Source organism: Amblyomma maculatum, chromosome 1 (genome assembly GCF_055883805.1).
Source record: "Amblyomma maculatum isolate TAMU_Amacu chromosome 1, ASM5588380v1, whole genome shotgun sequence".
Taxonomy (NCBI): domain Eukaryota; kingdom Metazoa; phylum Arthropoda; class Arachnida; order Ixodida; family Ixodidae; genus Amblyomma; species Amblyomma maculatum.
In genome coordinates, this window is record NC_139344.1 from 498,981,500 (window position 1) to 498,994,749 (window position 13,250).

At 42.8% G+C, this 13,250-nt stretch overlaps 1 protein-coding gene across 4 annotated transcripts; it reads left to right on the forward strand.

The window, feature by feature from the left end:
* Positions 1-312: 312 nt before the first annotated feature.
* Positions 313-10,262, forward strand: LOC146210300 (uncharacterized). Of its 4 annotated transcripts, none has more exons than XM_084609026.1 (4): positions 313-696; positions 7,079-7,227; positions 9,892-10,006; positions 10,075-10,262. In XM_084609026.1, the coding sequence occupies exons 1-3, from the start codon at positions 396-398 to the stop codon at positions 9,961-9,963; spliced, it is 522 nt and encodes a 173-aa protein (XP_084465152.1). In that variant the 5' UTR covers positions 313-395; the 3' UTR covers positions 9,964-10,006; positions 10,075-10,262. The 4 variants fall into 4 exon arrangements, 2 of the variants coding, with proteins under 2 accessions (XP_084465152.1, XP_084465163.1); XM_084609037.1 differs by having other exon boundaries at positions 322-696; positions 7,079-7,264; positions 10,075-10,261; XR_014708727.1 differs by lacking the exon at positions 313-696 and adding an exon at positions 1,816-1,882 and having other exon boundaries at positions 7,079-7,264; positions 10,075-10,259.
* Positions 10,263-13,250: the final 2,988 nt, after the last annotated feature.

Sequence of the window (13,250 nt, forward strand, 5' to 3'; positions counted from 1 at the left end):
AACCGAGTTTTTGTGTAAGCGAGATTTGAGAAATGCCAGTCTCTTATGCTGGCAACATAAATACATGCGGAAATAACCAACTAGTGTGCGTATGGTGTCTAGATGGGTAGGTGTGCCGACCGGCGGGGGTAACGCGACAAGCGTTTAGGGGTAGATCGGCTGGAAACGCTGATTGGTCAAAAAGTGTGACGTCACGAATGACGTCATGTGTGACGTCACGTGTGACGTCACAAGTTATGTGACATTTTGTGACGTCATGTTCTGTTGGGGACACACGTGTTTTCCCCAGATTGTCTCTAGAGTCCCTGGATTCCCCGTGCTTTTGAGAGCGCGCGCGGGAGGTTAAAAGAAGCGTGCATCTCGCTGCGCGCTTCACTCTGCCCGCTCCTGTCGGAATGGCTGCAGAGATTTCCAACCAGGGTGAAAGCGATCCTCGGCACGCTGACCGTGATTCCAATCACGATGATCGTCAGCTACATGATCGGCGCTGTGACATCTGCAACAAAGTCTTCACTGCGCGCAAGAACATGTTACAGCATAAGAGAAATGTTCACAAGTTGGAGGCAGAAGGAGCTGTCCTGAAGTGTGATGAGTGCAACTGCGGGCTCTCGACGCTGGAAAACTTGACTCGTCACTATAGCGACGTACACCAGTTCCCAGCCGAACATCGGCAACTGTCCTTCGCGAACGACAAAGGTAAGTAATTATATACATACTTCGTTTTTATTTTTTTTTCTGTCTCGTTCTTCGATCAGCACATGTGTGATTCCATATATATATATATATATATATATATATATATATTCGGTTTTGCGATGTGAGCATTCGCGGCTTGAACTTTTGGTACAGGCGAATTCGCAAGCGCAATACATGTAAGCATAATTTATTTTTTCCATGTTCTCGGCGATATGCGCTGTGTATATAATCCGCTGCCTTTCAAAATTTCGCAGGGCATTCTGCGATTCGTTTAGCTTGATGAGGCGTTTTCTGGAAGCTGTATTTAAGATGTACTCGATCATTTTTAGATATATAAATGTTAGACTAATGTCAGACTGGACTGTATTGCCGCGTCTCATATTTTTTTTTTTAGTTCTTGTTCTTTAGGAAGCGTGAATACCTCCATATATTCGCAATAGACCGTTTTTCTGAGAGCTTGATTAATTCTCATGTCTCGTTTTTATTATATAGCTGTGTACATATAGTGTTCATGTCCGCGCTGCACTGTTCTTGCCTGTATTTGTGGTCGGTTTTGTATAGGAAGCATAATTTCGATTATTTGATATTTTTCTTTATTTATTTATTTTCATTTATTTTTTGTTCGCTTGTTGCCATGTCAGACGCTTCGAGAAGCTTGGAATTCAACCCCATCATATACGTATATTTATACGAGTTGGGAAAAAAAATGCGTTATTTCGGCTCAGCCGCTGACCAAAGGTACCTTTTGAAAGGCTACGTTTTTACATTACTAATTTCACTTTACTATGCATGCTGCATTTTCCGAAATCGAGAAAAACCTATCATTTGTGGCAAAAGCTTAGTGAAGACAATAAACCGAAGCAGAAGAGGGCAAATACGGTCTGGTTGGTACATGCTTAAGAATCGAGTAAAGCGCTAGGAGAGACGAAACACGTGAACGACAGAGCATGTATCTGTCTGTCGTTCACGTGTTTCGTCTCCCCTAGCGCTGTTTTACTCGATTCTTCAACCGAAGCAGCCGATTTTACAGGCTGCGCTACCTGGCGAACTATGACGCAATACAGTTTGGGGGCTGGTCTCGTAGTTCGTCAGGTGGAGCAGCCTGTCGAATCAAGTTCACCGCTCGCCACGGTGAAAAATTCTGCTGTAGCAGACTGCCAATTTTCGCCGATTCCGGAAAACTAAGGCAAGCACAGATGTTAAATTATATCAAGAAACTTAGAACAATGGTCTACGCTTTTCGATCGGCACTTCAGTGAAATTGCCGGTTTTGTTTAGTGCACCGGTTTTCAGCCATGTGGAAAGGTGGTGCGGAACCTTAATCAATTGCGACCGGTATTGAGACTATAAGTATAGTGCCTAGAATATACTGGCTAGTGTGCCGAGGGCGCGCGCTGGCGTGTCCGCCGCGGTGATGCCTTCCCGCCGCCACCGCGGGGCGGCGCTACCAATAGCTAAGGTGCTATCGCTCCGCGTTCGCGGCCTCGGCAGCATAGGCGGCATATAGGTCCGGATAGCGTGCTGCGCTTTTCACTGCGAAACCTGTCTCTTGACGGTTTAAGCGCACTTTTTGTCTAAAAACAGTCTTGGTGGAAGACATTCATACCGTCCTAGTACTGTGCGGAGAAAATCATACGCTCAAATAGCGCTCGAGGAAGCGTTTAACAAATACTGGTCCATGTCTGCTATATATCTGTTTTATTTATTCAGCTGAACCGGATAAGGTCTTAAGCAGAACATATATTGACTTCCTGATATCCAGCGAGAGAAGAAATTTGAGAAAACCACCTAAAGTTGAAACGTTGGTTGCAATAGTTTGTTAATCTTTGATTAAACGATCGAGTCAGGGCCGGATTCAATATATTGCTATGAAATATTCCGATGTCGATTTTATTTGATCTAGAGCCACTCGATTGCGATCCACGCATCGCGATTGCGGATGTAAGGTATCGTATGCATCTTCCTTCTGAGTGAGCGCTCAGTCAGCCCAGGTGGTTGTCCCGAATTATGGGAACTATATTCTCAATCGCGATCTAACCCGGAACGGATCGACGACGACTGTTATTGTCCGTGTGACACAGGTATCAGAAAATACCCTTAATATTTTACACTGTTCATTAATCCAACTTTGAATTTTATTTACTCTTCGGTCTTTTCTTATAGTCCATGGTATATCGCGATGCCGCAGTCAAGTGCTACGAACGTCAATACATATACGGGCCTCATGCTTTCGGATAGGTTACGTCGACGTTTCTGCAATTCAGTCATGCTTATTGCTAAGGTAATATATATCAGGTTAGAGACGTATAGCGTCACATTTATGCTAGAGAAAAGAAGGGCGATCTTGCTTTTTCGTAACATATATTGCACGCGCGCATGTTTTCAAAGATCGCATATGCGACAATAAACACAAGCAGTCTGAATCTGACTTCAGTTTTTGTTCTTACTCTTTATTCATTTGTTTTATTAGGAAGTCACTTAATTGTTGCTTCATACATAAATGATTATTATGCGGTGTGCTTTCTTTTGTAACAGAAGGAAAGGCAAGAAACAAAAGTGGTGATTGTATCACTGATTCTTTTTTTTTACAAAGTCTGCAATATAGCAAAATTTGAGCAAAAAGGCGCAGCAACAATAAACAAGTAAAAATATAGAAACGCACCGCTAAAGGTTTTGGAGAAAGGCCGCACATATGACACCGCAATAATTTTAAAGTAGTCTGATACCAATTTTTGGTGGTATTTCTTTTTTTTTTTTCACTTGCTAATGCATATGATGCGCTATAGATATTCCTGTATAATTCTCCACGTGGTTTCTCGCTTACCACCGCTAAGTAATTTATAATTAATTTTACTTTCTTCACCAGTTTCGGCTTCGCGGTTTCAGCAGCCGAGCGGTTGTTGTATATAGGTCACGCGCGGGATTAAAAAAAAAAAAAAAAAAAGCTTCAACCGCAGACTTACCTATTAGCTCCTCATTTTGCGCTTTCAATAGAGCCACTTGTCCTGCGCTCCATGCCAGTTTTCTCTTAGCTCTTCTCAGAGCGCGAGAAATGTTGCAGCATTTATTTGGCTAGTTGCATGCTTTTTCCTTCTTTCTGCGCATCTTGTGTAAGCCTCCGCTGGTATTTGCATTAAGCGCAGCTAACCCCTTCAGAGTTGACGGTCAAGCGACACTTTTTCTGCAAAATATATTCCCATGAATGATATGTGCTTCCTGAATCAGCTGGTTGCAGCGCACATTCGGAACAAAGACCCTCCAGTGCACTCTACCTATATAGCTCTATCTTCAGCTTTAGATATTGTTGTATTGTACGCGCTTGTTTTTTTCTTTTCCGAGAATATACACTACTGTGTCCACAGAACTGCGTTCAGGCTTCCAAAAGTTATCACTTTTTCTATGTACAAAGTGACAAAGTTCTTTTTCTTTTTCTTTTTTTTTTCTTTTTGTTTTTTTTAGGCTATAGGCTACAGATCCAGCAGGTGCTTCGGTTAATTTGGTCCAAGTTGCAGGTATGTAAATTGAGTCAAACGGATCCCGAGGCTCAAAGCTGCACGTCTGCTGCTGCGGGCATGAATTTGAGTCCAGTGCACACCATTATGTACAAAAGCATCGTTAATTACAATTCTTCTTTTTTTCTTAACAAAATCCTTTTATTGAGAAAAAAAATGAGAGAGGAGACGAAGAGTGAAGAAAACACAAGCTCGTCATGTCCATGTACGGCTAAAGATACCGCACGAGTTCTCGCTCGGCTCTTCTGCTGCCGGCTCCTTGGAAGCATTAGAGAGATTTAGCTTGCCGTGATCCGCGATCCGCCACCGTGGCTCTCTACCGCGCGTGGGCGGGGCGGTCAAGTTGATTGGTCCCGACGCGGCGGGTCTGTGTGCCGATATCTACCGATATCCAGTATGTGGCGCCATCTGTCGGCGTCAAGGGGGTCTGTGCATGCGCAGTGGAACGCGCGGTGGCGGATCGCAGTAGCGGATCGCGGATCACGGTAAGCTAAAACTCTCTATTAGAGAGATTTAGCATACCGTGATCCGCGATCCGTCACCGTGACACTCTACCGCTCGTGGGCGGGGCGTACAAGCTGATTGGTTCCGATGCGCCAGGTCAATGTGCCGACATCAAGTATGTGGCGCCATCTATCGGCATGAAAGTGATCTGGGCATGCGCAATGGAACGCGCGGTGACGGTTCACGGTAGCGGATCGCGGATCACGGTGTGCTAAATCTCTCTATTGTCGAACATCCTTGACGGTGCGTGCATGGCTGTCGTCTGCACCACTGGCATTACGGCACTGCGTTTTTGTCGTTTAGCGGCCGGTTGGTCACAGAGGTTCCTCAACTTTCTTTTCGATGTCTTCTTAGGCAGAAGATGGTTCGGATAATGGTCGGATAGCGTTGGCACGGTTTCGGGCTTAATTCGTGGTCTATCTCTAGCGAGCTCGTTGACGATGCCATTTACTGTCACTTTGAACGTTCTCAATATGTAGCTCTCCTCAAAATATTTTTCGCAGACAACACACGTTGAAGTCAACTTGCGGTCCTGTCTTTTAATCAGCCGCTGCCACTACGCAAGCTGCGCAGGGTCCGATGGCACACCGAACATAGAAACCTAGTCCTGATTCGAGCGGTAGCCACTCCGACAGAGCGACACGAAACATGTCTTTTCCCTTCCCTGATGCATTATTTTTAGCATCATTAGTCGTTGCAAATTTAATTATCTCACATGAATGCAAGAAACAGAACGACTAAAACAAAAGAACAGCGTAGACGCGTCCAAAGCGCTCGAACCCACTGATGGCTCGGCCAGCGCAGCTGCGGCAAATCAAGGGCGCGCCGGCGGCCGACGGCGTCGACGGCACCTTTACGATGAGCAGCGCCCCTGGCGGCCAAAGTTGGAAGGCATCGCCGGTGCGGACACCTCCTCCCATTGAGAGAGCCCTCCGCACGGCACACTAGCCAGTATATTCTAGGCACTATACTATAAGGTAGAGGGCAGGACGAATCCTGTATTCGTGCTGCGATCTTTTGCGTACTAGAAGCACGTTGTGTAATTGGGATTGAATCGATCGGTTAAACAACGCGCATTTGATGCCAGCGCGCGGCTACAATAAGGGATTCGACTCCTCCACATATCATGCCGCTCGCCACGCATTGCAGGCCCGTCTATCAGCTAGTTTCAGTGGTGCCGGTATCAACAATCGCACGATCATCTCTCGATCCCTATCTCCTTCTTTCGCGCACGCTCTTGCGCTTAGAGAAGTTAACATTGACATTGAACCTACGTGGACCCCGCAAGACCAGAGTAGAGTGAACTAGTTCACTCTAACCAGAGCAAAAGCCGGAGAGCTATCGCGCGACCTTTCATTTCTTTTATCGTGGGTGTGGGTTTCGCACACCCACCTCCATTTGAGAAACGCATTGGTGTAAGGCATATATGTAAGCAACTATTTAGATCAAGCATGTATTTCAACCATATATATATATATAATGTATATGTATATAATTCAAAGGAGCGAGCAGTCTATGAGTCCAAGGGGAACATTTTCAATACCAACAACAAAACATTAAAAAAATATATGTCCAAATGTTCGCCTTGGGCTCGTAGACTATTCTCTCCTTTCAATTATATATAGCGAGCCCCTCGGTTCTCAGTTCCCCTTCAATTCTTTTCTATATATATATACATAATATAAATACGAATCCCAGGTCAAAAGTCCTCACAAAGGTGAATGTTCTGCGTTTGTGAAAAAAATAAGGGGGCTATATGTATATGCTGTAATAATTAATGGTCCTCAGGTGTGGCAGCACTCGGTACTATAACTGTTACAATGTTCGGTACACAAATTCGCATCTGTCTGGTGCAGTGTTCTCTAGTATTTATGGGTCCAGCCAGCGGCACAACAGTCAAATTTAATTGGTCCTGTGAATCTGCAATTTTACAGATAAAAAGGTTCTTCCACAGTCGACTGCGGCTTCTGCCACTTGAAAAAAATGCGGGCAAATCCCAATGTTAAAATACTGTGGGGAAAAATGTGGACTAGCAAAGCTACCTTTGTGGTTGGCATTTTAGCCGAATTATAGTCTGGTAGTTTGAACAGACTATTTTACAGCCCAAGATTGATAAATATGCAGAATAATTAGTTGCAACAACTAAACCTTCATGGTAGAATTTCCCTGAACATTGCAAGATACTCAGCAATACTGGAAAAAAAAAACTATTCCACACATGCAGTTTTAGGAATGTGGACTACATTATACTGTAAGTAATAGTATGTGTTGTGCACAATGTTTTTCAAACAGTCATGCTTGATGAGTGTAGAAATTACTTTGTCAGTGATACAGAGCCCTGATTTTTTTTTTTTTTTAATTTACAGAGTTCCAGGAATGGAAAACGAGAGAGGAGGTGAATGAGGACTGCAAATTCATAGCACCTCAAGGCGAAAAAAGGCTCGCTGGTGGAAGTACAAGGGTGTACTATAAATGCCACAGGTCAGGAGTGGCTAGGCCAAGCCGAGGGAACAAGGTACGGGCAATGAAGAGCCAGGGAAGCTGCAAGAGTGGTAAGACATGCCTTTCTTTTATGATTGTTACTAGAGAAAAGAATGAAGTCAAGGTGATGTACCAAAGGACACATTATCGGCATGATGCAGATATTGCACACCTCACCATGACCACCCAGGAAAGAGCAATCATTGCAAGTGACCTTTCAAAAGGAGTGCCCATGAAGACTATAATGAAGAAAATAAGGGCATCAATAACAGTCAAGCTGACTCCTCTTCATTTGACCGATCGCTTAACCTTACACAACATCAAACGGCAGTATAATCTCAATGTGCCTGAAAGATGTCATGACAGTGATGCTGTCAGTGTTAGCACTGGGTGCAAATCATGAGGAACAAGAACCGACCTGTTGTTCGCTTGTACAAGGAGCAGGGGGCTGTTGACTCAACAAATACGTTCAGCACGAAGGATTTTGCTCTTGCTCTAATGACGGAGCCACAGGAAGACCTTCTGAAGGTTTTGGGCTCAGGAACAGTCTGTGTTGATTCCACACATGGAACAACAGGATACCAGTTTGAATTAGTGACAATTCTGGTGCTGGATGAATTTGGAGCAGGACTGCCTATGGCATACTTTATCTCCAGCACAGTAAATGAAAAAACAGCCTTCTTTGAATCTGTGAAGTCTTCCACAGGAGCATTATCAACTAAGATTTTTATGTCAGATGATGCATCTGAGTTCTTCAAGGCTTGGTCAACTGTCATGGGTCCACCTCAGAACCGACTGCTCTGCTCATGGCATGTGGACAAAAACTGGAGGCGAAGGATTATGGAGAAAGTCAAAGGAAGAGAACTTGGAGCTGAGATTTACCGGACAGTTCGCACACTGCTAGAATCCCTTGACAAGAATGAGTTGACTGAGCTTCTTGAGCCATTTTTGACCAACAACGACCCCAGGCTGCAAGAGTTCATGCAGTATTTTAAAGCAAACTATGCTTACCGCCCAGAAATGTGGGCCTACAGTTTTCGAACTGGCCTCGGGATCAATACAAACATGCATCTTGAAAGAATGCACAGGACTTTAAAGCATAATTTTCTGGAAGGCAAGAAGAATCACCGTGTCGACAAGCTCATCTCGGCACTGATGGACATGACATACCATTTTCTTATGAAGAGGATAGGCCACATCACAAAAGAAAAGAGAACCTGCAAGATGAGTCGAATTGAGAAGAGCCATCGAACTGCCATGGCAAGCCCAGCATCTATAGAGAGGAATGAAGATCGAACATGGACTGTGCAATCCCAGTCCACAAAAGGCCTCGCATACAAAGTCTCAAAGGTGAAAGATGGTGCTTGCTGCCCTCTTGCATGCAGTGTGTGCATGGTGTGTGTGCATAGCTATGCATGCACTTGCTATGATCATCTGATGTCCATAATAGTTTGCAAACACATTCATGGTGTGGTCATAGCTAGCACACCAGAAATAGCAGCTGTGAAAATCCCTGAAACTGCTCTAGGAGTGTTGTCAACTTCGAAGATAAGTGAGGCTTTCCACATCTTGGAAAGTGTTCAGGCAGCAGAAGCCTCAACAAGCGTGGCAAACTCAGAGTTGGTTGTGGCCAAGATGCAAGTAATCAAGGAATATACAGTGAAAGAAGAAATTTCTCAAGAAGTGCACAACAAAGCGTGCAAGCTTTTGGACCCTGTGCTGAAGATCTACGAAGAAACTAACAAGCAACAAAAGTCCCACAACTCAAGGGAGCCAGCCAACAAGAAAGCTGGGCATCAACTGAGGTTTCATACTACTAAGAAACCTAGGTTGTCCAGCTTAGGTTTTTCTAAGCCAACTGAGCTTCAGAAAGAGAGTATCAAAAGGCAAATCCTCGACGGCACCACCGAAGATACTCTTATAATTACATCTTCAGGACATGAATATCTTTGAAAAGTGGAATGGAACCCCTATGCCACTCTTCTGCACAGATCTATGAAGATAATGTGAAGCAGGAAATGCACAAGCAAGCATGAAAATTTAACTTCAAATTACATTTTTTTTTAACCCAGAAAACTAGCACGTACTTGGAATAAGTGTGAATTCCTACTTCTGAGAAGAGCACTGCCTTAGACTGACTGAGCCTTTCATCTCTGCCGAAATCACCGCCACTACATTTGTAAAAGTCCTTGTGCTTCCTGTATGATCTTACCTAGCTGTAGGTGAAGTTTGCAGCTGTATGGTACCAGTTGGTTGGTGTGTGCGTTAGAGCGCGAGAAACACCTCCAAGCTGGCCATATATGCTGCAGGTAAGTACTTTTCCTTCCAGCCCATCATTGTGCACCACTAACACGCTGGTCATGTGTGCTGCAGGTAAGTATACTTTTTCTTTCAGCGCAGCATCTCGCACATCGTGCGCTGCATCTGGCAGAGCCAGACAACATTTTTTCTCTCGGCAGAGCCTGACTGCTAGAGAGCGCGTCTCCCAGGTGGCGGATAGGGAGGCTCTAACCAAGCACCTGAGCTATGAGCTAACAAAAAACAGAATTGCTTCAATCAAAGGAAGGAGTGCTCAGACACGAGGTGTTTTATAATGCCATGGTGCTTCGTAAGAGTGGTGCTTGCACCCGCGGACCAACAGAGCTTTTACCTGAATGCCTTGTCATGTTTCTCACTTGTATGTTTTATTTTCACCCAGGTCCATGGCTGCATGCTACTGGCAATTAAAAAATTGCTGTTAGAGTGGAGCTTGCATACAAACATGTTCTAGACAAATTTTCTGGCTGACAGCATTGTGCACTATCACAAGACAGGTAAATGTATGCATACCGAAATAAACAGAACTTTCCATGCTAATTAATCCCACTGTAATGCATTTCAGAGGACAAACAGGCAAAGAGACATGGACACCATTGCTGCCTTTCACAATTGCATTCAAGAATCCATTCAGTTAATGGGGATATCTGGTTGTAATTCGCATCCTGCACCTCATGTTGGAATTTGCTTGTCCTAGCACTTCAATAAAAATATTTATTGATTTTGATCTTGCAAAAGTGTTGTCTTCTCACTTGTTTCTACATGCATGCTTCCAGGGATTTCGATATATAAGCAACACTGCCTGCAGTGCACTGAACACAAAGAAAACTACAACACTTGGTGGTGATATGTGTTCACACCACTGCAATGAATCACAATCGTTTATCCTAATAATGACATGTTTCAGGCATCAGACATTGCTGAACCACATTCTTCAGCACTTGTATGAATGGCAGCAAAATACTGTTGTAATAGCCAAGGGTATTGGTTGCGCAGTGAATTAGATATAGTTATGTAAGCACACAAATTTGCAAAATTAACTTAACACGTAACACTTGTCTGTGTCTAGCAGCTGTTTGTCCTAACCAGTTTTTATCATGTTCTTGTGATCTTGGCTGGTGCCTCTCTCGCCAGATGTTGCATACTCGTTCAAGACTAGAAGAAAAGCTGCAATAGTGGCAAACAGCAATGATGAAATATGAATATTTGTTAACTTATTTGCACTATCTTACTGAAGAACTATTGCTAAATGAAGTTCAAGCAATATGTGCAGAAACAAGACAGCATTTTGCTAAGTGAATAGGTATAAGGCACATTCATAGTGGCAGCACAACTCTTCATTGTGACATTGAAGAAGAACATTTCAAACTTATACAAATAAGTGTTAGATCACCACTGAAAGTGTAATAGGTATTTGTATTCTAACTGCAATATTTAATTAGAGGCCGCAGAATGCAACAAATTCTAGGATAAGGTAAGCGATGTGGGACCATTTGTTTGGTTTCCCTAATAGGACTGTGCAGAAACAAAATTCCATTGAAACTAGGTGCTGCATGCATGTTTCAGTGAAGACAAACTTTTCCAATGACTGAATCACAGCTACCCCACACATTGTCAATAGAGATGGGAGGGCTCGCTAAAACAAACAAAAGCTTTAAGTATGATGCCCTTAAAAAAAGCTTGAAAATTTGTACTAATAGATGGCTGCTTCTAAATACAAAAGAACACTGGAAAGGGTGCAGAAAAATATTTTTTTGCTGTTATTTAGGTTTGCTTGCACAATTTAGGCTTGCCTGAGGAGCTTCGTGATCAATGCCTAATCTACTGGAAAAATTTAGTATGCTGAAATGCTGCATTTTTGTTTTTCCCACTTCCACTAGCTGAGTGTCAAAGCATTAACATAATGAAATGTAGTCTCGTTTCGCTTATTTGTATTTCAAATGAAGTGCGAAGAGAAGCTAGTCAGGTCGTAGTTTCATGCAGATGTCGAGCGTCGTTGAGCCGTTGATAGTCTGTCACGTTACTAAGATGTGATGTCACTAGCATTCACTGATACCCTTCTGTGTTTCATGTGTCATTAATTATGGTGCTAACGATGAGTCTCAGTTGGGAGAAAGATTTAACAGCTCATTGGTGATGAATAAAATATATGATAAAAGTTTGTTGCGCCCAGAACTTGGCCTTGCATGACCTTACATAAGGCAGAAACCCGTAATATGTTTGTATAGCCTTAAAATTTGGTGTCCCAACCAGTTTAAAGACATGATCGAATTTGAATGGAAGAAAAAAAAAACAAACTCAAAATGAACAGATTAGAACAATCTAGGAAGAAGCGAACACAAAAACATCGTCGATACTAGAGTGCCTTGCCATGTCAATGATTTAGTAAAAATTGTGGTGAAATTTAAACTAAGAAACATCGCAGGAAAATGTACAGAACTGACATTTCAGGTTTCTGTTTTGTATTGACTGTAAAAAAACAGGGCAGAATTTTATTTGTTACATATGGCTTCTTGTACTACTGAAAATTGTGGTCAACTTTAATGTACCATGATTACACAATGAAAGAAAGGCACCGTTCTGATTAAATGATTAGAATATTGCTTACAATGTAGAAGTGTGGTCAATACTTATTATTCCGCATGGCTTATTTAGGGACAAATGGGGTAATCTTTCAACTGCACCTTAGCGTTCCCTTAAAAACATAAAAGCACTAGCAAGAGTAAGCATACATCGGAACACAGGAGGAACATACACAATAGTTGCCTGTAGATTTGATCATGCGTTTGACATAAGGGAAATGAGATAAACCTCAAACAGTACAAGATAACTCACTGGAATGTAAAATGACGAGAATACCAGGAAGAAAAAAAAACCACAGAAACATTGTCAGACCTTATTGCCACATGATTTACTGCAAAAAAAAAGAAGACGTAGATTGAACTACACATAAGATTTCATTAAAAAAAGCTAATCACAAGCGAAAATGTATGAGGTGAAAAAAACGCACTAGGGAAAAGAGGCACGGAAACAAACCCAGGACTTCGTCTACCCGCAATACTCCGAATCACTGCTGCTCTCATTTCTGGTGCCGCTCTCAAACTAGATGCTTTAAGCTGTACGTTAGAATGAATGAACACAGCTTCTGCACTCTATCCCATGAACCTGCTCCTGCCCTTGGTATGCACAAAGCCAAACTTTGACCACTTCTTCTCATTGCAGTAGTGGAAGCTGTAAATTAAATAAGGCAGGATAATCTTCTAGAACCATCAGAGGTGTCATTTATGTCTTTTATAACCATCTTAATGTGGCGCAACATTTTCATGAGCAACAAACTGCTAGGAGAAAAGACTGTTTGCTGTTTTAATGCAAGTATATGCATTTCTTCATGAATGAAAATATTCAATATTTTTCCAAATTTTTCAATATGGTTTTTCTCAGCCTTTAAATTTTCCAGGAATTTGACATCCCTATTGCCACTGGCAAGGTGGAAGTAAGCAATAAAAAATATTTGTATACAGTGATTCTGTGCAAGAAGGGCACTCCCTGATGTCTTCCATGCACCTTTGCAAAAAAATAAAGAGAAGCAGTGCCTCATGTAGGGATGACTCCATGACGCATTGCGTATACAGCTTAGACCTAGTCATGGAGATGTACTTACGGGAGTGTATGGTGGCATATTTGTGCTTGAGTGGAAGGAAGGTCAGAAAAGGCTTTCACAACTAATGCTGTCTGCTGTTA

Excerpts from the sequence above, each read along its gene's own strand:
- LOC146210300 (XM_084609026.1), top strand. The coding sequence starts at position 396 with ATGGCTGCAGAGATTTCCAACCAGGGTGAAAGCGATCCTCGGCACGCT. Across the intron at positions 697-7,078 it reads GTCCTTCGCGAACGACAAAG|AGTTCCAGGAATGGAAAACG; the intron begins GTAAGTAATTAT and ends TTTAATTTACAG. Across the intron at positions 7,228-9,891 it reads GGCCAAGCCGAGGGAACAAG|GTCCATGGCTGCATGCTACT; the intron begins GTACGGGCAATG and ends ATTTTCACCCAG.